Below are 22,059 nucleotides of genomic sequence, written 5' to 3' on the forward strand. Positions count from 1 at the left end.
GTCCAGCAGCACATGACGCACCGTGGACATCATCTTCTTGTGCCTTATAATTATTAATTGTATTAATGAATTAAATAATCATTAGCACTCGCACCCAGGCACCCCTAGGTTCCCACTTGGGTGATCAAGTTGTCCCCATCTGCCCGGAGGAGTCCCCAGCAAAGCTGAGATGGGATTTCCAAGTGACGTCCCCCAACCCAAACCCTCTCCATGGGGTGCCTCATGGACCCCCCTGCCTCACCCCACCCCCTAGTGCAGCCCCTCAGCCTCTGGGCTGAGTCAGGCCCCCTCTGTGCAGGGCCCTGGGCAGATGTAGCTGCCTCTGCTGTTTTGTAGCCCCTACAATAAATGGTGTCACTGCGGGGCTCAGCCAGTGGTCCTTGGCACTGGGTGACAGCATGGCTTGGTGGGGGTGGCAGTCACCCTGTGGGGTCCTGGATCTGGGCGTCTGTCCATCCATGATCCCATTGTGCCTGAGGAATGGGCTTGATGACCCCAGGGGGACACTGTCCCTGCTCCCTGTCATCTGGGGGTGCAACACGTGGCGTGTGCAGCAGGACCAGGCGCGTGGGGACATGGGTGACGTGGTGATACAGAGGACATGGGTGTATGTAGGGCATGGGGACATGGCGGAAGGGCAGAGGAGGGGCACAGGGGACCTGGGGGGACATGGAGGACATGGAGTGCACAGGGGACCTGGGGGGACATGGAGGGCATGAGGGACACAGGGGACCTGGGGACGCAGGGGGCACTCAGAGGATGTGAGGAGAACACGGAGGGGACACAGGAGAGGCAGGGGACATCAGGGATGGGGGGAGGACATGGGAACCACAGGGGTCATGGAGGGCAGTTGGGGGGGATGCAGAAGACACAGGGGACACAGGAGACGGGAGGAACATGTGGGACACCAGGGACAGGGGCACGTGGAAGCCACGGGGACGTGGGAGGGTCCGGGGACACCGGGGGGACAGAGGGCCGGGGAGGGCACACAGGGGACGTGGGGGGGCACACAGGGGATGTGGGTAGAACTCAGTGTACACGGGGACACCGAGGGACTTGGGGACATTGGGGGACACGGGCAGGGGGTGTGCAGCTTGTGGGCGGGGCCGGCTGCGCACGCGCTGGGGGCGGGGCCAGGCGGGGGCGCGCAGGACCGGCTCTGGGGCCCCGCGGCGCTCGGGCCGGGGGGGAGCAGGTTTGTACTGGGAGCGCTGGGATGCTGGGAGATGGGTATTGGGAGTGCAGGGAGCGCTGGGATGCTGGGAGATGGGTGCTGGGAGTGCTAGGAGCGCTGGGAGCACTGGCGATGGGTGCTGGGACTGTTGGGATGCTGGGGTGCTGGAATGCTGGGAGATGGGTGCTGGGAGCACTGGGATGCTGGGAGCAGGATGCTGGAATGCTGGGAGATGGATGCTGGGATTGCTGGGTGCTGGGAGCACCGGCAGCTGGGGAGATGGGTGCTGGGAGTGCTGGGATGCTGGGAGCCATGTGCTGGGGAGCTGGAGAGCTGGACGCTGAGAGCTGGGATGGTGAGTGGTGGGTGCTGAGTGGTGGGCGGCAGGTGCTGGGCGCTGGGTGGAAGCAGACAGGAACCCCGTGCCGATGCCGAGGGAGGTTTCACATCAGCTTCAGCCTGAAGAGAGAAACAGAGCAAAGCAAAGCACACAAGGTGACAGCAGGGTTCCAGGCTGGGCTTTTGGGTGCCAGCGCTGGGGGACACGAGGGCAGCCCAGGGCTCCCAACAGCAGCGTGGAGGCAGGGCAGGGCAGGCAGTGTGGTCACAGCGCATCCTGGCCACGCCGCCGGCTCCCCAGCTGCAGCACTTGCCCACAGCTCCGTTCACCTGTGCCAGTGCCAGGAGGGGCTCACTGGGGGTGGCTGGCGCTGGACTGGCGGCTGGGCACAGTTGAGTCACCAGGACTAGGCTCCCTTCGCTCCACCCCAGCCACTAAAGGCTTTGCTCAAGCTCAGGCTGGTCCCAACAAGCAGCTCCCTGCCCCATCCAGCCTAGCAGCCACCCTGCTTCATCCGAGGCAGCACCATCCCATGATAAATCCCGCTCTGACTGCAAGTCAGACCCAAAATTGCTCTGGAAGGGGACATATTGCCATGTCACCAGTTTAAATCCAGCCCCACAGCATTTCTTTCCCTGCAAAGCCTGCCCAGAGGCTGGGGGCAAACCCAGCTGGGTCTGCCACCCTGCAGAAGGCCGGTTCTGCAAGATCAGGGTTATAGAAACAACACCTAGTGCCCCCAAAATATTCCTGAGAGGTGCGGAAAGGATCACGACACCCAGGCTTTTGGGTGCCACGAAAAGCGGGAGGACCCATGGGTGGCAGACAGGGTGATGGCTGCCCCCAGACCTGGCTGGTCATGCTCAGCCGGACACACTGGGGTGAGGAGGCTAAAACATCGCTGGAAACGACCCAAATACGTGGGGAAAAAAATCAACCCAGAGCTATAAAACACAAAAAACCTCCAGCACCAGCTGCTTGGGGATCAGCCTGTCCCTGTGTGGGGTTGGCTGCTAGATTCTCCAGTTCCTCTGCGCAGCCTTGAGCCCCAGCACCGCTGGGACCTTGAACCTGTTCCTCCAGTCCAGGGAAAGTGATGCAGCTCAGGGACGGGACTGACGGCGTTTTCATGGAGCAGCCTGGGGAGCAGGATTGCCTCCAGATCCCTACAGCAACCCTACGGGCCAAAAAATGATCACACATGGTGACCTCAGAGAGCTTTGCCATCACTCCTGCCATTAGAGACACAGTGTACAGAGTGACCAAGGGGCTGGAGCCGAGCGCTGGCTGACTCAGCACACGTGCATGTGTGGCTCAGCTGTGCCAAGATGGCTACAGGCTGAAAGATAAGTTCAACTCTGCAGCAGGTGTGGGTTATCAACACGCCAGGCTGTTCCCCTGCTCCTGCAAACCCCTTGGTGTCCCTGTCCCCGCCTTGCATGCTGCTTTGGGCAACAGCAGGAGCAGGCAGGGGGGGTCCATGGCATGGACAACTGTGAGCGAGGGGGCTGTTGTTGGGCTCTGACCCTCCAAAGGCACGAAAAGCCGGGAAATGGGACATGCAGGGAGACAAACGCCATTGGCACTAGTTGGGGACTGTTGTGTCCTTGAGTTGCTGGTGTTATAGCTACTGAAACCTCACTCCTGACAGAAAAAAAAAAACCAAAAAGGGTGATCCTCCAGCTTGTAGGCATGGGCTGGCACGAAGAGTGCATTCAACCACTCACTGTGAGCTCAGAGTGTGCCAAGGGGGTATGAGAAGCAATGACTGTCTGAGGAGCATCCCAGAGAGCATGGCTCTGCCCCTTGGAGATCCCAACATCTCCCAGACAGGGAAGGGACAGGGACAAAACCCTCCAGAGGAGGCAAGGAGGTGTGCCAGGGCCCTGCCTACTCCCTGGCACCGTGTCAGCCCTTGCCACTGCCACCACTGCAGACCTAAGCACACCCAGGCCTCTCGCTGGCTGACAGCCTTGCCTGCGCCTCCAGCACAGCCTGACACTGCCTCGCTGGCACAGTGCCTGTCGGGGACAGGAGGGATCCCCAAGGGGCTGGGGACACCTGGTCCCACGCCAGGGGTGATGCCAGAGAGCTCCCTCCCCAGGACGTGTCACCAAAGTCACCAGCTCCCTCACAGCCCTCTGGGTCTCTGTCCTCCACTGCCCCCGCCCCACCCCCCCGGATCTACAGCAGGGTCACACTGTGACAGTCAGAGGGAGAGGACAGTCTCCTTCCTCCCCACCCAAATCCCAAGATTTGGCCCATTTTACACCGCCCCATCCCCTTTCCCATTCAGGAACAGCCAGGCCATTTCCAACACCAACCCCCCAGCCAGAAACCATTCAGCACAATTAGCCCCCATTCTCAATAAAATCACAGATATGGCGGGGTGAGTATGTGATTTTGGGGTTTACCAGCCCAGAAAAAAAAACTTTTTTGTCTTTTCGTAACAGAAGAACCTGATTCAAAAAGCTCTGAGTGGCTGCACAGACTGATTCCCTGCATCGTTTTTCCCAAAATCACACCAGGACACGGCCTGGGCCCTGCCTGCCCCACACTTTCCTCCAAGAGAGGAAAGTCCAAGGCGCCTGGCTTCATATGGAGAGTCCTTTATTATTATTTTTTTACCTTTATGCAAAATTTATTGCTTACTTTTGCCTTTTACGCATCCTGATCCCCCAAATACACATTATTCCCTTACATACTTGCAGACTGAACGCCCCATCCGCAGCACTCACAGCTCCGCCATCGAGGCCGCCTGCGAGGAGCGTTACACGTGCCAGAGGCAAGGATGGAGGCTTTAGAAAAAATTCGAGTGAGCCATTTGTAAAAGCTCATCGACTGTGCTCTTTGGGTCGCTCTTCTCCTTCAGATCCAAGATGGAGCCTGGGCTCACCCTGGGAGGAGGTGGCAGAGCTGGATCAGGGGAGAGGCAATTCGGGGCGAGAACAGCCACGTCCCGAGAGCGCTGCGCTCTCGCCGCGCGGCTGGAGGGGCCACGTTCCTCACGGGGAGCGCCGTCTGCTCGCTGCCATCGCGGAACGGCCCTGGGGCAGGAGAGAGGCACCAAAGGGTTAAGCGCCAGCCGGCTGAAGCAGGCCGGGCCTAGAGTCGGGCACCCTCCCTCCGAGCCCGGGTCCCCCGCGGCGAGCCGGGCATCTTCCCGCAGCCGCCGCCCCCCGCCCGCCTGGGCGAGGCCTCGGTCCCCAGAGCCCCCGCCGGGTCGCGCAGCGCCTAGGGCCGCATTTCAGCATCTCGGGCCCGGCCCGGAGGCCGACGGGCCCTGACCGCCCAACCGAGGCGCTGCCCCCGCCGAGGGGCTCGGGGAGCCCGGCGAGGACCCGCAGCGCCCGGTCCCTGCAGCACGCCAAGACGTCAGGGCCGGCGGAGGGCTCAATACCGACCGGAGCCGGCGGGGGGTATCAGTACCGACCGGGTGCCCCTCGGCCCCCGGGCCCGGCCCCAGGGCGGCCCCGGATGAGGCGCTGCCGGGGCGCTGCGCATCAAGGGACAGCGAGTCCGCGGCGGCCTCGTCCGCGCCGCCCCGCCGCCGCACTAGACTACATCTCCCATGAGACCCCGCGGCAGGAGCGCGTCCCTCCTCTTCCTCTACGACTCTCGTTGCTATTGGCTTCGCCAAGCCGTCAAGCAGAGGCAGGGCGGCATCTGATTGGTGGAGGAGCGGCAGGGCTGAGGCGCCGGCTATGGCGGCCGAGCGGGCGGTGGGGGCGCTCTGGCCGCCATTTTGTGTGTGTGGAGGCCGGCTTCGGGCCTCGCTGCCTGCCGCGGAGGCGGGGGGGCGCGGCGCGGCGGGGCTGGGGAGCGACCGGAGAGCGGCGGGGGGACTTCTCCGCGGCGCCGAGCCGGGAGCGCGGGGCGGTCCGGCCCGGCCCGGCCGGGCCTCCCTTTCCCCGGGAGCCGAGCGCGGGGCTCCCCGCCGGCCCTGAGGTGGGGGGCGGCGCCGCGCCCGCCCGGCTGCTCCTCCGGCGGGGCTCGGGGGTACGGGGGGGGGGGGGGGGGCAGAGGAGCCGGCAGAGGCTCGGACCGGCGCCGGGGCCTCGCCCGGGGCTGCCGCGGCTCCTCCCGCGGTCCGAGTGCGTGGTGCGGCGGGGGGGAGGCTCGGCCCGCCCGCCTCGGCCTCCGCGGGGTGCACGTCGTGGCTCCGCTCACCTGTGATGCTGGGCTGGGGGCGTATTTTTAATTTTTACCAAAACCCGCGTTAAAGCATATTTGGATATTGCTTGGCAGCCGCAACCCGAGCTCCTTGTGCGGCGCGTCTCTGCTTGACCCCCGTTAGGAGCAAAGTGGGGAAGAACCGCGTAGTTTTATATTGAAAGTGAAATTCGAGTGAGGGTCAAACATGTTTACTGGAGGGCTGAAAGCTGCTTGTCTGCCGTGCCATCGCGTAATACTCTTTTAATACACTGTGACGGGGAAAAAAAAATAATCCCTCAAATTTAATCCTTTGTTTCACACATTTAAGCCAAACCACAGCTAGATTCCTGGAGGGGGTTCTCCCCGGCCAGATCCAGTGGATCACAGTTAATATGGCCTCCCCTTGCCTGCTGCTGTCTAACCGAGGCAGCAAATACCACTGTGGTGCTTGGAGAGACTTAAAAACAAAAGCGTTTGCGTGTTGCTGGGGCCGAGGGGGTAACTTTTCAAGCTGATAATAAACTGGAGTGAACCTTGTCTTTGAGTTATAAATGCTGCTCCTCTGGCTGGTGGCAATGAGGGCTGTGGAAATAACTGGGTTTGGGTGTTTTGGTTTTTTTTCCTGTGCAAAGTCAAAAAAGGCCTGGTTTGGTTTGTGGTTTTTTTTTTTTTAAAAGCACCCTTTTATTTTTATTATTGCTAAGTACTTGGCGCTGGGGAGTTTTGGAGCTGACAGCAGCCTCTGCGCTCGGTTCCCAGATGAGTGGTGAGGTTTGGCGCAGCCGGTGAGTCTGGGTTGAGTTCCTGGTTGTGTTGCAGGCTGGGTTTCTTTAAGCAAGTGACTCTGCCACATTTTCTTCCCTCTGTGAAAGGCAGATAATGCCAGCTCATCCCCTGGTATTAATGTGACTTGGTTTAGATGTAAAACAGTGAGATTTTTGAAGCTTCTGATGTAAGTGCAGATTATGCTGTCAAATGTGCACTCTTCCAGTTAAAAAAACGTATTACTTTGCATCTGTGCACTTGGTGTTCTTTTTTTTGAAGAAGGTGCTTTGTTGTTATGACACTGCTGACCATTTTTGACCCCCGTGTTGCTTTATTAGGTTCTGAACTCCAAAGCTTCATCGTTTTATGAACTGCTGCATTTCCAAAGCTGGGTGGTTTATTGTTATGCGTCTCTCAAATGTGCATGACAGCTGAAGATCTAATTTCAAGTTGGTTTTGCCAAACTAATTGGGGTTACGCTTAGTTCAGGCTGCATGCCTTGCACCTACTGGGGTTGTTGGAGGGGTTTTTTTGTAGGGTGGGAGCAGGAAGGGAGCGAACATTAAAGGCCTGACCCTAACAGCCAGGGTTTGGTATGTTGCAGATGAACCAAAACCTGCCAGCTTTTCAGCAACGGCCTCAGCAGCAAGTGCTATAAAACCTCTTCCGTGTGCAGGGCTTACTGTGCCACAGATCCTCCTCCTTTTTTAACAAAATGCCACTTATCTTGCAGGCCAGGATATGGTGAAGAGCTGTGTAAGTATATGCTCAGAATGTAAAGGTAACAAAATGAAATGCAGTTAGCGCAAGTTAACTCGCAGGCGGGACAACAGCGTTCTTGTCAGCACCACGTCCCTGCTGTATAAAGCCTGGAATGCCAACAGGCCGGGTGGAATGGACTTCAGGGCCGAACTGCTGTGCTGGTGGGTACCGGCAGCCCGCTCTGAAACCTCTCCAGCTGGTGAGGAAAGGATGGCAGGCTGCGCGCTCCCTTCAGAGCTCCCTTCAGCCCGCAGCGTTGAGGGGCAGGATTCAGGTTTCACTTCACACCAAGGGTGCAGCATTAAGGAGCTGTTAAGATGGACTACTTCCTCTTTTTTTTATTTTTTTGCAGCATGCAGTGTTTTCAGGGAACCGTGCTTGGCCTCTGCCTTGAAGAAGAATGGCTGTAACTGCAGGTGGGATGTTTTAGTCCCCTTTTCTTTTGCATTAGTGCCGTAATTTCTGCCTCTCCCCGGGACAAAAATGGGCCTTTCCCCAGCAAGCGGGAGGAACTGTGAAAGCCCTTTAACCAAGGGGATCTCGATGCCTCACGTTTCCGAGGCCAATTGCCACAAAGCTGGCGGTGGTGGTGTCGTCCTGCCGCAGCCGGCGGAGCGACAGCAAGCCATCGAGCTCCAACAGGCAGAGTCCTGCCACCACGGGCTCCGTGCCAAGGCACAGCCCGTTCGGGGAGATCGGAGGGGTGCTGCCATGCCAGCGGCGTTCCTGGGCTTGCCAGAGGAGCCAGAATAAAGGCCAGTTGGCTCAAATAACCTGAGAAAGACCAAAGTGGTGGCAACGAGGGAAAGGATGTGCTTCAAAGGTTTGGCAGGCACGGCTGTCTTGCCCTCCAGGGAGGTATTGCCCTCAACTAGTTAAGACGGCGCGCTGCCTTCTTGTCAGGAGGGACTAATTGCAGCCCTTTGATACCACATCACAGCCAGTGCTGTGATAAAGTGCGCATTTATCTCCGGTGAGCTCCAAGATTTTTATTTGTTCCTCTTGAACAGCTGAGCTGCAGTGAGCTCATCTCCGCCAGACCGGCTCCAAGTCCAGCTCCAGCGCTCACGGGAAGGCTCAGGAGGGCAAGCTCTCCCCTTGGCAGGGCAGGCGAAGCACAGACGAGCTCCCCATCCGTTACTGATCCACTCAGAAGTTTCAAAGGTCCCCGAATGCTGTCAGCCGGTGTCTGCCAGGAGGTTTGGACACGGGAGCTGGAATGAGGCCTTGCGAGGAGACATGCCGTTCTGAAACACCTGAAGCAGCATCAGGGGTAACCTGGTTCGTATGAAGCCTCATTTTCATTAAAACAGAGCACGGAATAAAGTAGGAAAAGTTGGCGGAGTCAAGAACAGGTGGAAGAGTTGATCGTTACAGTGCTTTTAGGGTTTGTTTTGCTTTTCTATTTGTTAAAGCATTTGTTGAGATAACTCAAAAGATTTATTCCTAGGAGTTGAACGTGACAAATTTGGGGTAAGTAGTTGGGAGGGCAAACCCTGTGGTTGCGCTAAACTGGGTAACAGCCATTGTGCCACATTTGACTAATAATACTTATTTGCGTTAAGTTTTTCACATTAACCAGGTGCTAAGAACTACATGTCATGATAGTCATGAAGTGCAGCACCCACTGCCGGAGTCGGTGCCATCGGCTGTGCGCCTGTGGCTGTCGTGCCCCAGAAGAGAACGCAGGTCACGGCAGCACAGCTGTCTCAAGGGAGTCGCTGGGGGGGGGAAACAAATCGCTGGAAAGATACGCCTGGGATGAGCGAGGAGGACTCGGGCTTGGGAGCCACTCTGCCCAGGCAGTGAGATCCTGAGCTCGTTGCCTCTCACCGTGCCTTGCCGCCGGTCTGGCTCGGCTCGGCTCGGGGCGGCGCTGCCTCCCTCCGCAGCCGCACCGGGCGCGGGCTCTGCCGGATGATGTCATGGCAGAGGGGAAGGGAGTGCGGGTGGCTACCGGGCTCTTGCGCAAGTAGCCCTCGAATAGTTTCCTTTTTCCCTCCCCACTGATGCCAGCCAGTGCCCCGGAGCAGCTCACGGGGTTTTGCCAGGCTCACGTTAACCCGGCACAAGCCTTGAAGCCGACCCCCTTGGCTGCAGCCACTTGAATCCCCCCGACCACAGCCAGACCCACCTGTGCTGCCTGCGAGCACAGCACAGCAGTGCTGGGGACACCTTCGTCTCCTCCTCCCCTACAACTGACCCCCCCCCCCCCCCCCCCTTTATTTATTTATTTTTAAATAACTGGCTGGTTTTCCCCTGCTGTAGCCTGGGGGGAGCTGCCCCCGGCTCTCCAGGTTCCACTCGTTAATGTACACTCTCAATCTTGAGCCTGATGGCCTTCGATGATGCCACAAACCAGAGCAGGCTTGGACCGCTCCATTAATTTGCCCTTTAATTTACCTGTTTCCCCCCCCAAAAAAAACCTTACTAGACCACAGAGCTGCCAGGAGCTTCTGCTTTTTTCTCCCTTCCCCTCTCAGGTACGGCAGCGGGGAAGCAAAAGCTTGAGCCATCACGTTTGCCTTCCACCGATCACTCCTAGTCAGCCATTTCAGACACCAAGTGCTGACTACCAAAACTTTTCCCTGAGCTGCTCCAAAACTTTTAAGGTTTTGCCCCTCAAAGTATGTTTTTAGGCAGTTTTTGCCCAGATCTCAGTTAACTGACCTGGGTTCCTACTCACCTGGGAGGAAACAAGTGAAGTTTCAGCAGCCTCTGGGCAGCCAGCTACACTTGAGCTTACTAATACATTAGCGAGGTATAAACAGTGTCTATTCCACACAATATATTGAGAGCTGTTACCCTCCTCCAGGTAATTTTTAACTATTTCAGCTCATTGAGCAGGATTAGAATCAAAGGAGGGGGGAAGGGGGGGGGGGGGGAAAAGAGTAACAAAAATGGTTAAGCAGGGGAATTACAGCTAGCTGAAATGTAACAACAGCACAGACCAGTTAAAACATCATGAAAATAATTCAAAATGTATTCCCTGCTGGAATGCCATTCTGAATATTTTCTAGAAATCACACTAAAACCATTACAGTTACAAGTAATTAAATTTATTAGACCTCTGTAGTTTTTTTTATAGTCAGTTTTGGCCAATTTACAGCTTTCCTGGGGATTTTTTTTTTTTAAGACAAAAAAAAATAATAAACCAAGTATCACCAATACATCAAACCCCCCCTTGCCCCATCACAGCCACCTAAAAAAGGGGGGGAGGCCCCGGCAGCGCCCAGCCCCGCTCCCCAGCTGCGCTTTATTCCCGTTAAAAAGGGTCCGCGGCGTCTCTGTACAGATGTATAGAATGTTACACCCCACCACTGTAAAAAGCCCCCCCGTGCCCCCCCGCCCCAGTGTCACTCCCCCAGCTGGCAGGGGCCTTTCTCCTGCCCGGGCAGGTCCTTCTCCTTCAACAGCTGCAGGTTCTCGGCTCGCAACCTGTCCACCTCCAGCTCCAGCTGCCGCACCCGGGCCATCTCCGCTGCTTCCCCCCCGTGTTTTTTGCTCTCCATCCTCAGCCGGTTGTTCTCCTCTTCCATGCGGGAGAGGCATTTCTCCAGCTCCAGGTACTCCTTCACCAGCTCCTGCTTGCTCATGTTCTGCAGGCTCTCCACATGGTACCGCTCGTACGTCTCCGAGAAGTCCCGCTGCAGAAACTCGCTGCCGTCCCCCCCCATCCCGTCGCTGCCCCCGTCCTCCTCCGCCGCCTCCTCCAGGAAATCCTCCTCGCTCGTGTCGTCCGACTTTGCGGCCGCCCGACGCGGGTACAGCCCCGTCTTCAGGTCGGGCTCCTCCTGGTCGTGGTCCTCCATCAGGAACTGCGTGGTGTTGTAGGGGGCCACCGGCTGCCCCTTGGCGAACATCTCGGCGCGCAGCCGGGAAGCGCGGAGGCTCTGCCGCTCGTCGAACTGCTGCTTCTCCTCCCAGCTCAGCTTCGAGTAGGGCTTCCAGCGCCGCTTCTTCTTCGATGGCCGCCGGCGGTGCTTCTTCTTCACCGGCCACTCCTCGGTGCGACCCACCGACGACCGGAACCGCGGGCCCAGGCCGGGACGCGCCGCTCCGCCCGCCACCGGCCGCCCCTCGGCGCCGCCCGCCGCCGCCTCCTCCGCCCCGGGGGGTGGCAGCCGCCCGGTCTCGCCGTCGGCCGCGTCGCCGCGCTTGGGCTCCGGCAGGGGGTCGCCGCGGGGCTCTGGTTCGCACTGGGGCTCCTGCTCCGGTTCTGGCTCAGCGGGCGCCGCGTCGGCCATGGCGCTGGGCTCCGCTCCCTCGGGGCACAGGCGCTACTCTCAGCGCATGGGGCCGCCCCTCCCACCGCTCCTCCTCAGGCCGCCCGGGCCATGACGCGGGGCCGAAGCCCCCGGCGTTTACCGCAGCCGGCCGCGGAGGGGTTAACGCCGCCGGGCCCGCCCCCCCGCGCGCATGGCACGCGCCGCCGCCGCTACCTCCCCCCCCCCGCCACGCCCCACCCCGCGCTCCCACCCGCCGCTGCCGCCGCCGCCTCCCGACTGCCGCTCCCCGCCCGCGCCCCCGCCTTATGTACCGGCGCGCGTCCAGCCCCGCCCCGCGCACGCGCGCTGCCCGCCCCTCCCCGCCGCACGCCGGACCCCGCAGCATCCCGCCCCCGCCGCCGCCGCAACGGCTCTCCGAGCGCGGGAGGGGCCGCCCCGCGACCAATCGGAGGGCTCGGGAGGCGGGACCGTCGCTGGACCCGCCGCCTTGCCGCTGCGGGAGGCGGGTCGCGACTGGCCAGGTCGGACGTCACTCGAGCGAGGCGCCGCCAATCCGAGGGGGACGGGGGCGGGGACGGGCCGTACCATGCGTGGAGGGGCGCTCCCATGCGCGGGGCCGCGCGCGCCCCGCGACCTTCAGGGCCGCGCCGAGGGCAGCGCCCCCGCCCCCCCCCCCCGCGGCCAGCCCGTGGGGCGACCCGAAAAGAGTCCCCGCGCCGCGGAGGGGCCAACGGGCTACGGGCCGTGCTGCGTATGCTGCAGCCCCCCGTGCCCGCAATGTCGTCCCCGGCCGCGGGGGCTGCAACGGACCAGGAGGGGGGGCGGCCCCGGGGGGGCGACGAGGCTGGCGGGCGAGGGGGGCTGGCGGGCGAGGGGGCTGGCGGAGGAATTCCGGGGCTGCGCTGGTGCGGCGTCCTCTGCAGCCGCGCGGAGGGAGATGTAAACAAACCTGAACGGAAAGAAGACCCTCCTTAAAGGCGCTGCGTCCCTTTTATCCAGGGGCGGCGGTAGGGTGGCCCAGGGCCTGGTCCGGGGCCTACCCACTCCGCGCCTGGCGGGGGGGGGGGGGGAGGGGAAGGGACGGCCAGCCGTGGGGGCCCCACGGCCTCGTGGCGGGGCTGTAGGGGAGGACCCACGGTGGGGGGCCATGTGGGGTGGCCACCCGGTGGGACAGACATACCTGGGGACCCCCGGGCGGGGCAGGGGGCTCTGTGGCCGGGGAGGGGGTGTGTGTGTATGTTTTACCCGCTGTGGCAGCGGCACGGGGCTGGGGGCCCTGCCCTGGCCACCCCCCCGCACCAGCTGGACCCTCTCAGCAATAGGCAGCAGGGGAAGCAGGTGCTGTGGGGCGAGGGAGGGTCCCAGGAGCCCCCCAACCCAACCCCCGCCCTCTGGCTCGTTTGGGCGGTGGGTGCCCCGGTGGCAGCGCCCCCCTCGCCGGGTCACCCGGGCCTGGCAGTGCTGGAGGCCTCGGGCTGGCAGCTCCTGCCTGCGCTGGGTGCCGGCAGATGCCCATGGCCGCCCTCCCCGCGGCGGCACTGCCATCAGCCCCGTGTGGTGGTGGGGACCCCAAGAATGGGGATGGGACCCCGTGTGGGAAAGAGAAGGCTGGGGTCTGGGGACAGCCTCCCCCCCGCAGCAAGGACCTGGCAGCTGCCCTGTCCTGCCAGCTGCCACCATGCCCCTCTGCCCAGTGCCGGGACACCGGCGTGGCCCTGGTGACAGCTGTCCCCTCCCTGCAGCAGCGCAGCTGGGGCTGAACTGAAAAGGCAACTTTAATTCTGGCAGGTTCAGATGTTCAAGCACTGCATGGAACCGGTCCCTGGGGGGGCTGCGGTTGCCGTCCCCTGCCCCCCACCCAGCACTGGGCCCACGGTGGCGGCAGGCAGCCAGTCCCTCGGTGTGTGGTAGCAAGGGGATCCCCAGGGATCCCATCGGGGCAATCCCACGCCCCGCTCCCCGCAGGTGGCTGGTCCCTTCGCCATGCTGGTGGGGCTGGCGAGACCCTGAGAGTGACAGTGGCAATTGGCGGCACACGGTGGCTCCCCCCCCTCCTCGGGGCTGGGGTCCTGGCCCACAGGAGATCCTGTGGTTGGGTGAGGCGATTCCCTCGTTGATCCTGTGGTGCTTCCCCAGCTCGCGCTAAGCAGAATGGGGAAGGAGCAGTGGTGGCAACCTGGCAGGGCTGTCCTGCGCCCTGTCCCAGGGCCAGCGGCGGCGGCAACAACGAAGTGGTCACCTCTTCCTGCCCTGCCAGTGGCGCAGCAGCCACTGGGTGACGAAGGGCCAGGTGATGAGGAAGAGCAGGGTGCGTGGGGAGACCGTCAGGGGCCACGAGGACATTGCCTGGTGAGGAGACAGACAGAGGTAGCGTGGGGAAGGGGACAAAGGTGTCACTGGTGTGACCACGCACTCTCCTAGCCCTCTGCTGAAAGGCAGGCAGCAGGCTGCTGTCACAGCCCGGCAGTTCTTGTCACATCTGTCATCCTGTGGAGGTCCTGCATCAACACAGTCGCCCCTGGTGCCTGGACAATGGGGACACGTCCCCAGGGATGTCACCTGCGCCCCAGCTGAGGGACCCTTCCCCAACCTGCCTTGCCTCACCGTGACTCCTGGCCCCGTGGGGCAGCAGGGCCACCACGCAACACTGCCTCCCCCTCCGACTCACCTGTGGAGCAAGCGGCTGGCCAGTGTCAGTCCCAGCTGCGTCCCCCTGTGAAAGAGAGAGGTTGGGGTGCAGGTGGGGCTGGGCACCCCTTTCCAGCCCCCATGTCCCCGTGAGAGGGAAGGAACGGGCAGAAGCGAGCCTGCTCAGGGCTTCTGCAAGGGGTCTGGCCAGGCCGGGACGCCGGGGGCAACGGGAATGACAGAGGCAGCGGCTCTCTGCCTGCACCTCAGCTCCCTGGCTGCACCTCGGGGTGGATCAGAGCAGCACCAGCCTCCGCCCCGCCGGGATGTGTCACCAAACCCCGAGGTCCCTCCACGCCTGGGCTACCCCAGGCTGCCTGTTTGCAGGGCCCAGAGCCAAGCCCCGACAGCCTGGCCTACACGGGCGCGGGCACGGCGGCCCTGCCAGCCAGCATCGGCGCGCAGCAGCTCCCGGCACAGCACGTACCTGCGCGGAGGTGAGTGTCTCCAGCTGGCTCAGGCGCTCCAGCACTTGCCGCATGTCGTCCTGCAGGGCCTGGACAGTGCTGGCCACGCGGGTGTCCAGCTCCGCCAGCAGCCCCTGGGTGAGCTCAGGGCCACCACCAGTGAGCCAGAGACCTGCGGGGCACAAAGACGGGACCGCTCAGGGGTGGCAGGGCAGGCAGCGAGCGCGTGTGGCAGTGCTGCCCGCTGGGATCAGGCAGGGCAGGCTGAGCCCCGCCTCACGCTCCCCTGGGACCCCCGGGCTGACCCAACAGTGAGCCGTGGATCCCACCAGCTGCCTGCGCCGCACCACAGGCTGCCCGCATGCTGCCAGCCCTGCCCATGCTGCCGCTCCTCCTGGCAGAGCCGGGAGCTCCCAGCCCAGCCCGGCAGCCCACGTCCCCCTCCACCAGCCGGCACCAGGCCCGTCCCTGGGGACACAGGCCACCATGCCCCCCCATGGCAGCAGCTGACCTCCAGCCCACCGACGCAGCAGGCACGGCAGCGTGTGTGGGTCACCTCGCCTCACCTGGCGAGGGCAGGGTGCCAAGGGCCCGGCAGGACGCCTTGTCTGCGCAGCTGCCTCCCTGCCCGGCCCTCGGGTTTAGCAAAGGCCCCAAACCAGCCTGGCTGCAGCCCGGCAAACACCCGGATAACCTGTGCTGCGAGCGGGAGACGGGCAGGGGCTTGTTGCCAGCCCCCCTGCACCGGCACCCAGCCCAGCCTGGCTCTATCGGCCCCATTACAAGTTACCTTCCAAGGTCAAGCAGCCTCGGGGGTGTTTGTGGAAACATTAACGGCAGGGAAAGATAAGGGTGAGATGGGTGGGCTGTGCCCAGGTGAGGCAGCAGCTGCCACCCCGGGTGAGGGTGACAATGCCACCCAGGGGTGCAACCCCCCCCTCAGCTGCACCTGGGGAAAGCCGCAGAGGCTGGCAGGAGGCTCCTTGTCCCCTCTCTGCAGTGGCACAGCTTGGGGCCCGGCTGTCGCCAAACGCCAGCAGCAGCAGGTGGCTACTGCAGGTGCAGGGTGTCCCCATGGCCAGCGCCTCCAGGGACACAGGGCCCAGCTTCACCCTCTCCGCTCCAGGGTGAGCTCCCCCGCAGCACACCCACCTCCAAAGGCACTAGGCACAGACACTGCCAGCGGGGGCCACGGGCAAGCGCTGGGCACAGCCGGGTGGGGGTCTGTGCCCCCTGCCACCCACCAGAGAGAAGCCAGTTGAACATCCTCCAAATTTAGGCAATTTAGCACCGTTGTGAGAAACGGGCAACACAGGGCATGCGTCCTAAAGACACCAAACTGCTCGGGGACCAAGGGGCGAAGAGAGCAGATGCTCGGGACTTCTTGCAGCTACTGAATGCCCCCCACCCGGGGTCCTGGAGCCAAACGCTGTCCCCTGCTGTCGCAGCCCTCACCTCTCCACCCCCTGCACAGCCCCCCAAACGCCTGGCCCTGCTAGCCGGGAGGTGGGGGGGAGCAGCAGGAAGGCGCGCAGGAGCCAAACGCTGCACCCACCTCTCTCAGAGCCAGGGGCTGCGAGGCCAGCGCTGCTCCTCCCCTCTAGTCTTCTGCTTCCCTGCCGCTCTCCCTGCCCAGCGCTGCGAGGCCCTGGGGGCTCAGGCCTGGCCTGGCCACCATTTGGGGAGAGACCCAGCGGCTGCCCAGCCTGTGCAAGGGGAAAGAAGAAGGGCCCTGAGACCCCCGCTCCCCTCCCTGGGGGCTGCGGTGGCACGGCAGGTGATGTCAGGGTGGCGGTGGTGTCTCTCCCCCTGCCCCATGGTGGCATTTTTGGTGGTGGAGGGCGCATGGGGCTGAGTGAAGCCAAATCCCTCTGGCAACACCAGTCAGCACTTGGTATCGGAGGCTGCAGAGCCCAAGGACCCCGGAGGGAAGCGAGGTGCCCAGGCTGGAGATGGCGAAAGAGCCCCGGGGAGAAGCCAGGCGGTTTCCTCCCTCCTGCCCGCCAGGTCCGCTGAGCCGCACCATAGCAGCGCAGGTGCTGAACGCTGCTGGTGGCAGCTGCGCTGCCCTGGAGCGGGGAGCAGACCACAACTGCCAGGGGTGCGAGCAAGGGCCCCGCACCAGCCCTGCTGGAGGCTACTGGCCTCACTCAGCCTCAGCAGCCCACCAGTGCCCCCTGTTAGAGCCACGCTGCAGGACTGAGGGCGGCTGTGGGTGGTGCTGGGGCACAGAGGGCTCCTCAGCCTCCCCTCGGCAACAGGGACCTGGCTCCAAGAGGGACACAGAGCACAGAGGGGTGCAGCCAGATGGCCCCGTGGGTTTGGGGAGCCCCGCCAGGCTCCCAGGATGGTCCCAAGCAGTGGCATGCAGAGCTGGGGGAGCCAAGGTTACGGAGAGATTGGCCTGTACAGGGCAGGCAGGGCAGGGCTAGCAGCAGGCAAAGCCCCTGCTGTGCTGCGGCTGGACCCCAGCGCTTCCCAGCCCTCCATTACCTGCTCAGGCTCCATCTGCTCCAGGGTATCGCAGTACACATCCCCCTCGGAGTCACTGGTCACTTGGCTACCCTCAAGTGCCTCGGTGGCAGAAGCCAGCCCACCTCCTGGAAGGGAAGGACACGGCTCAGCCGCGGGCAGCACCGGTGGGGCAGAGGTGTTTCAGCCGTGTCCGAAGGGCAGCAGAAGCTCAGCGCAGCCACAAGGCAATAGGTCCACAAGCGGGAAAGGCGGCAGCATCTGCATGCACAAGGTGAGGCAGGAGGAGAAGGAAACTGAGGCACAGAGGGGGAAGGAACCAGCTGTTACTACTGCCCAGACTGTGGCCCTGATCCAAGGACCCAATTCCCCCTTCTGTCCACGGTGTCGCAAAGCCCCTCGCGGGCAGGCATGCCCTGACACAGTGCCATTTTATGGGGGGTTGCTCTGCCCACATGTGGGGAGAGGGCTGCTGTGGTGGCCAGCCAAAACCTCAGCATGGTGGGGAGCCCCTCCAGCAGGATCCACGGTCCTGGCTGCTCTGGCAGGGAGCGGGGACTGTTTGCACAACACCAACTGCCCCCAGCACGGCAGCACACCCCACTGCACAGGCAGGGACAGTGCCCAGCCCCCTGCGTGCTGCCAGCCCCGGCACACTCGAGGATGGAGGAAGGGCATGGCCTGGACACAGGCACTTGCTCAGTGACCATATATGCTCCTCTGGGGGAGGACCAGGATGGCAGCAGGAAGAACGCCTCCCCAGAGCACCCTACCCAACTCCAGGCACAGCGAGAGGCCTCTCTGGGGTGGGAGAGCCACGTGTGCCCTCAAAGCAGGCAGACGGAGTGGGTGGGCGAGGGTACGAGGGGCTCTACAAGCCAGGACCAAGGTGTTAGCCACGGCCCAGGCAGGGAGGGCTGGGGCTTGGCACTGGGGCTCCCAGTGCCATGGAAGGGGTGGACTTGGCTTGAGCAGAGGGAGAACATCCCCTCCCAGAACATGGGCCTTCCAGGGTGATGTTGTCCCAGTCCACAGGGCAACACCCTCGCTTCTCACTGTGGTTTAGCAGAATCAGGCCCCTTTGCACAGGTAAGAGTAACAGTCAAACCAACACACCCAGGGTTACCCCGGCATCAAGAACAGCACTGAAAGCCAGACCCAGGAAAAGCTCCAGCTCGCTGTGACTCAGGCAATGCCTGAAACACCAGCAGGATTGGACCAGAGGTGCCTGAAGCCAACAGCTCTGTGGGCGGATGGAGGCTCAGCCCTACCACCAGCACCTTCTCCACAGGGTCTCTACCAGGTGCTGGCCACACCAGGGAGACCAACCTGGCACGTGCTGCCCATTCTGCTGCTCCCTGGGCAGGGTGTCTTCGGGGCGCTCTGCGGCTGGGCTGCTCTCTGGGTTGTCCTGGCTGGGGTCTGCTGCCCGCTCCTGGCTGCCTGCAGGGAGAAGGGGCAGAGGAGAATTAAAGCACTGCAGGTGATCCTGGCAGCACGAGCTCTCTGCAGGCTGGGCTTGGCACTGCTTCACTGCCAGAGCGGCTGGGGGACATGCAGATGCCGGGCAGAGATGGAGAGGGGCTGGCTCTGTTTGACAACGGCCCAGGAATCAACACAAACTCAAACGGTCAGCAGGGTCTGCCCCATGCAGGCTGTCTTGCTGGCCCCCGTCCACCAAGCGAGGCAGCAGCAGGCAGGGGGATCAGCACTGGCCAGCAACTGGGTAAACACCAACGAGTGACGGCCACCGTCCTTGTCCCCTGGCAGGGCACATGGCACGCCCTCGGTAACTAACAGAGCCTAATGCAAGAAACATTGGCTGGGGACAGCCTTGTCCAGGCAGCACACGCTGCCATCACCTGCGATGGCTTCCAGCAGGCAGCAGCACCCCAGGGAGGGCCTGGGGCAGCTGCCAGCCCAGCGATCCAGCCCTCCCCACCACCCCACGGAGTCCGTGGGGTTAAGCCCTGCCACACTTTCAGCAGCCTGGGACTTTGCTCCCTGCTCCTGTCCTGGCAGGGATGTGGCAACGCTGCCCTGCCTGCACATCTCCACCATTTCCAGCCCTCCTTCAGCATTACAGCAGACCCACGGCTGTGGTACCCCTCAGAGCCCAGCCCAGGTGACTGAGCTCCCTGAGGGTTTAGCCCGCACCCCGCACTGGAGTCAGTGCCGGGGCCGCTCTGCTCAGGGAGCGCCACCGTTCCCAAATCTCTCCTCGGTGTGTGTGCTGTGACCCACGGGGGGGGTGGGTGCAGGCAGGGTCCCGTCACCACACACATCACCATGTCAGGACAGGCCTGGCTCCAGCACCAGGCCCCCTGTGCCTGCAGGGCTGGCGAATAGCATCAGGCCCATGCATTAAGGGCTTAATTATTGGTTCCCAGTTGCTTCAGAGTCTTGGTGTAAACGTACAAGACACTGGTGAAAGCTCTGCTGACTGGAAATCCATTGGGACCCCGAATCATTCACGATTTGGGTTCCAAGTGCCACTTTACAGTGTGTTGACTTCGGAAATACATAAAACCAAATCTGCCCAGAGTGCCACCGTGCAGCACCTCTGTCCCCAAAAACCTCCACAGCTGCCAAGGGCCCCACACCTGCCATGCTCCACTCTCACCTGCCACAGTGTCCAAAATCACCTTTCTCCTTTGGATTATCAGTAACAAAGCTACAACCGCACAAAATCTATATGTGGGTTTGAGGACCTTTAACACAAATGACTCAACAGCTTAAGAAGTTCAGCAGTTTAAACCAGCGTTTCAGGCACTTTGGGCTCACTTGCTCCACAGACGCTACCAGGTTCAGATATAAGTGACTGTGTCATTTATAAGTGACGCTGATGCAGTACGACACTCCCAAGTGGGAGTTTAGACCCAGCCTTTATGTTCCAGAGAAAAATTAAGTCTATTTGCCTTTTAAAAGCATTATGCATCAAAATGGAGAACAAAAGCGCTGGGGTACCACAGGAAGGAGCAGCCATCCTGAGGCCAAGCCTTACAGGCATGTTTTTGACATCCTTGTTGGAAGCAGGAGGTGACAGTAGCTGTCAAGTGCAGGACAGATGCCTGGGGACAGGCAGGGAGGGAGTCTATTTGTCAGTGCTCTTCCAGCATTAGCAAAGCACTGACAGCTTACGCACTCCCTGTGAATATACCCTGAAAGATCATCTGCTGCTGAGCTAATCTACTGAAGATGCTGCACAGCCAGACCTCCAGATGTGCAGTGTTTGGTTTGCTCTGCAGTAGCCGACACCTTTCTGAACCACCACAACCAGCCCCTCGCTCCGTTGGATGCTTCTCACAAATCAGATACACCGAGGACTGCCTTGCTCCAGGGGTGGGACAGGTTCTCAGATACCTCCCAGCATGAGGAGGTATCTGAGCAGCCACAGGCATGGAAAAGCCTGGGAAGGACTCTTCTCTAGCGCAAGGCTGTCCCGGTAATCCCATTTCTCAACCCCAGTTTCTCCACATCCACTCTGCTGCAAAAACTAGCCAGCCTATTCAGATGTTTACATCAGATGATCCAGGCTCCCTGTACACAGCCTGCCCTGACCGTAAGCGGGCCAGCACCAAGACAAAGCACAGCCTCCCTGCAGCAGTGCTCCGTGGGAACCGATCCCCTGCTCTACTGTGTACAGGGATCTGGGCCAAGGGGCATTTGGAAGCCAAATCTCGAGTTCTCACTTCAAAGTTTCGCAGAGAAAGCCCAGACTGAAGAGGCACCTCTATCACTTGAAGAGACACTTGATTGGTTGTGCTCAAACAAGCAGCTCAGCTGCAGCTGCACCACAGCAGGGGAGTCAGAAGGGACGTGGTGTGTCCACCCTATCCCCCCCTCAGGGTGTAACAGAAGGATGTGCCCTGGGGCAGCGCAGAGCACTGAGGCGATGGCCGTACCGGTGCAGAAGCAAGCAGGGAACAGCATGAGTGATGTGCCAGGAGAGAAGAGGATGGCACAGAGGTGATGCCCCAGGGACAAGCAGGGCTCAGCGACTCTCACTCACCCCCTTTCTTCTTAAAGAAGGTCTCTGGGGGCCGGGGCATGTCATGGATCACCTCATAGAGCGGCTCGAAGTACCTGAACATCTCCTCTGTCATCTCATCCATGGGCACCGTGTCAATGATCTGGGGAGGGACGCAGCTTGGGACGGGCACCACCGAGCACCCCAGCCCAGCTGCTCTCCCTCTCCCCTTTACCTTTTGGGCCACCTTCTTCATCTCAGCCACATAAGCCGCCATTGCCTCCTCCTTGGACATCCTCCCCAGGCTGTGCCAGGCATCCCTGTGGGTGACAGCAGCCGTGAGGTGGGGAGCAGGGGGTGGACTGGACCCGAAGTGGGCCACCCCCCGCGGGGGCCTTACCACTTGTACCGGCCGATGGGGTCCCAAAAGCCGGGCCTTGGGCCTTGGCAGTGCCCCGCCGTCGCCTGCTTGTAGTAGCTATAGAAACGCAGCATTTCCTCATAGGATGGACGGTACGAACCTGCGACGCGACACGGCCTCAGCGGAGCCGGCAGCGGGCTCGGGGCGCTGTGGCCGCGGTCCCGTTCCCGGCCCCTACTCACCGCTTCGGGGCAGCCCTTGGATAACCTGAACGGCAGCGCGGAACTGCGCCCCGCAACCCGCCTCCTCCATGGCGGCGCCACCGGCCCCGGCACTGACACCGGCCCCGCTGCGTGTCTCTCTCCGTGAGGGGAGAGAGTGGGAGCCAATCAGCGCCAGCCTTCTATTGCCCCCCCCCCGCGTCGCGCCCAATCAGCGTGCCGCTTGCGAGGGGGCGGTGCTGCCCCTTTCCCGCCCCCTCGGTCCCGCTGCGCCGCAGCCAATGGTGAGGCGCGGCGTGCGCGCCCCCTGCTGGGCTGGTGTAGAGCGCGCCGCAGGCCGGGCCGCGAGGCACGGTCCCACCGTGACGCCCCCTTGCGGGCTACAGGCGGTACTGCAGCGCAGAGGTCCCCCCCCGCGGCTCGATAGGTGTACCGGGACCCTGTGCACCCGGACAGAGAGCCCGTGCACCGGGATCATGACCCTGTGCACCAGGACCATGACCATGTGTACTGGG

At 61.9% G+C, this 22,059-nt stretch overlaps 2 protein-coding genes across 2 annotated transcripts; both read right to left on the reverse strand.

The window, feature by feature from the left end:
- Positions 1–10,239: 10,239 nt before the first annotated feature.
- Positions 10,240–11,664, reverse strand: HEXIM1 (HEXIM P-TEFb complex subunit 1). Its single transcript, XM_080369970.1, has one exon. The coding sequence runs from the start codon at positions 11,441–11,443 to the stop codon at positions 10,553–10,555; it is 891 nt and encodes a 296-aa protein (XP_080226096.1). The 5' UTR covers positions 11,444–11,664; the 3' UTR covers positions 10,240–10,552.
- Positions 11,665–13,182: 1,518 nt separating this feature from the next.
- On the reverse strand, positions 13,183–21,726 carry ACBD4 (acyl-CoA binding domain containing 4). Its single transcript, XM_080369969.1, has 10 exons — positions 21,566–21,726; positions 21,363–21,483; positions 21,198–21,282; positions 21,005–21,125; positions 18,322–18,435; positions 17,014–17,120; positions 16,076–16,226; positions 14,541–14,692; positions 14,094–14,138; positions 13,183–13,771 (listed from the first exon to the last, which is right to left on the reverse strand). The coding sequence occupies exons 1-10, from the start codon at positions 21,633–21,635 to the stop codon at positions 13,661–13,663; spliced, it is 1,077 nt and encodes a 358-aa protein (XP_080226095.1). The 5' UTR covers positions 21,636–21,726; the 3' UTR covers positions 13,183–13,660.
- Positions 21,727–22,059: the final 333 nt, after the last annotated feature.

This window comes from Falco punctatus (genome assembly GCF_963210335.1).
Source record: "Falco punctatus genome assembly, chromosome: 19".
NCBI classification, from domain to species: Eukaryota; Metazoa; Chordata; class Aves; order Falconiformes; family Falconidae; genus Falco; species Falco punctatus.

Excerpts from the sequence above, each read along its gene's own strand:
- HEXIM1 (XM_080369970.1), bottom strand. The coding sequence starts at position 11,443 with ATGGCCGACGCGGCGCCCGCTGAGCCAGAACCGGAGCAGGAGCCCCAG.
- ACBD4 (XM_080369969.1), bottom strand. The coding sequence starts at position 21,635 with ATGGAGGAGGCGGGTTGCGGGGCGCAGTTCCGCGCTGCCGTTCAGGTT. Across the intron at positions 18,436-21,004 it reads CTTCTTTAAGAAGAAAGGGG|GCAGCCAGGAGCGGGCAGCA; the intron begins GTGAGTGAGAGT and ends TTCTCCCTGCAG. Across the intron at positions 14,139-14,540 it reads AGACACTCACCTCCGCGCAG|GGGGACGCAGCTGGGACTGA; the intron begins GTACGTGCTGTG and ends TCTCTTTCACAG.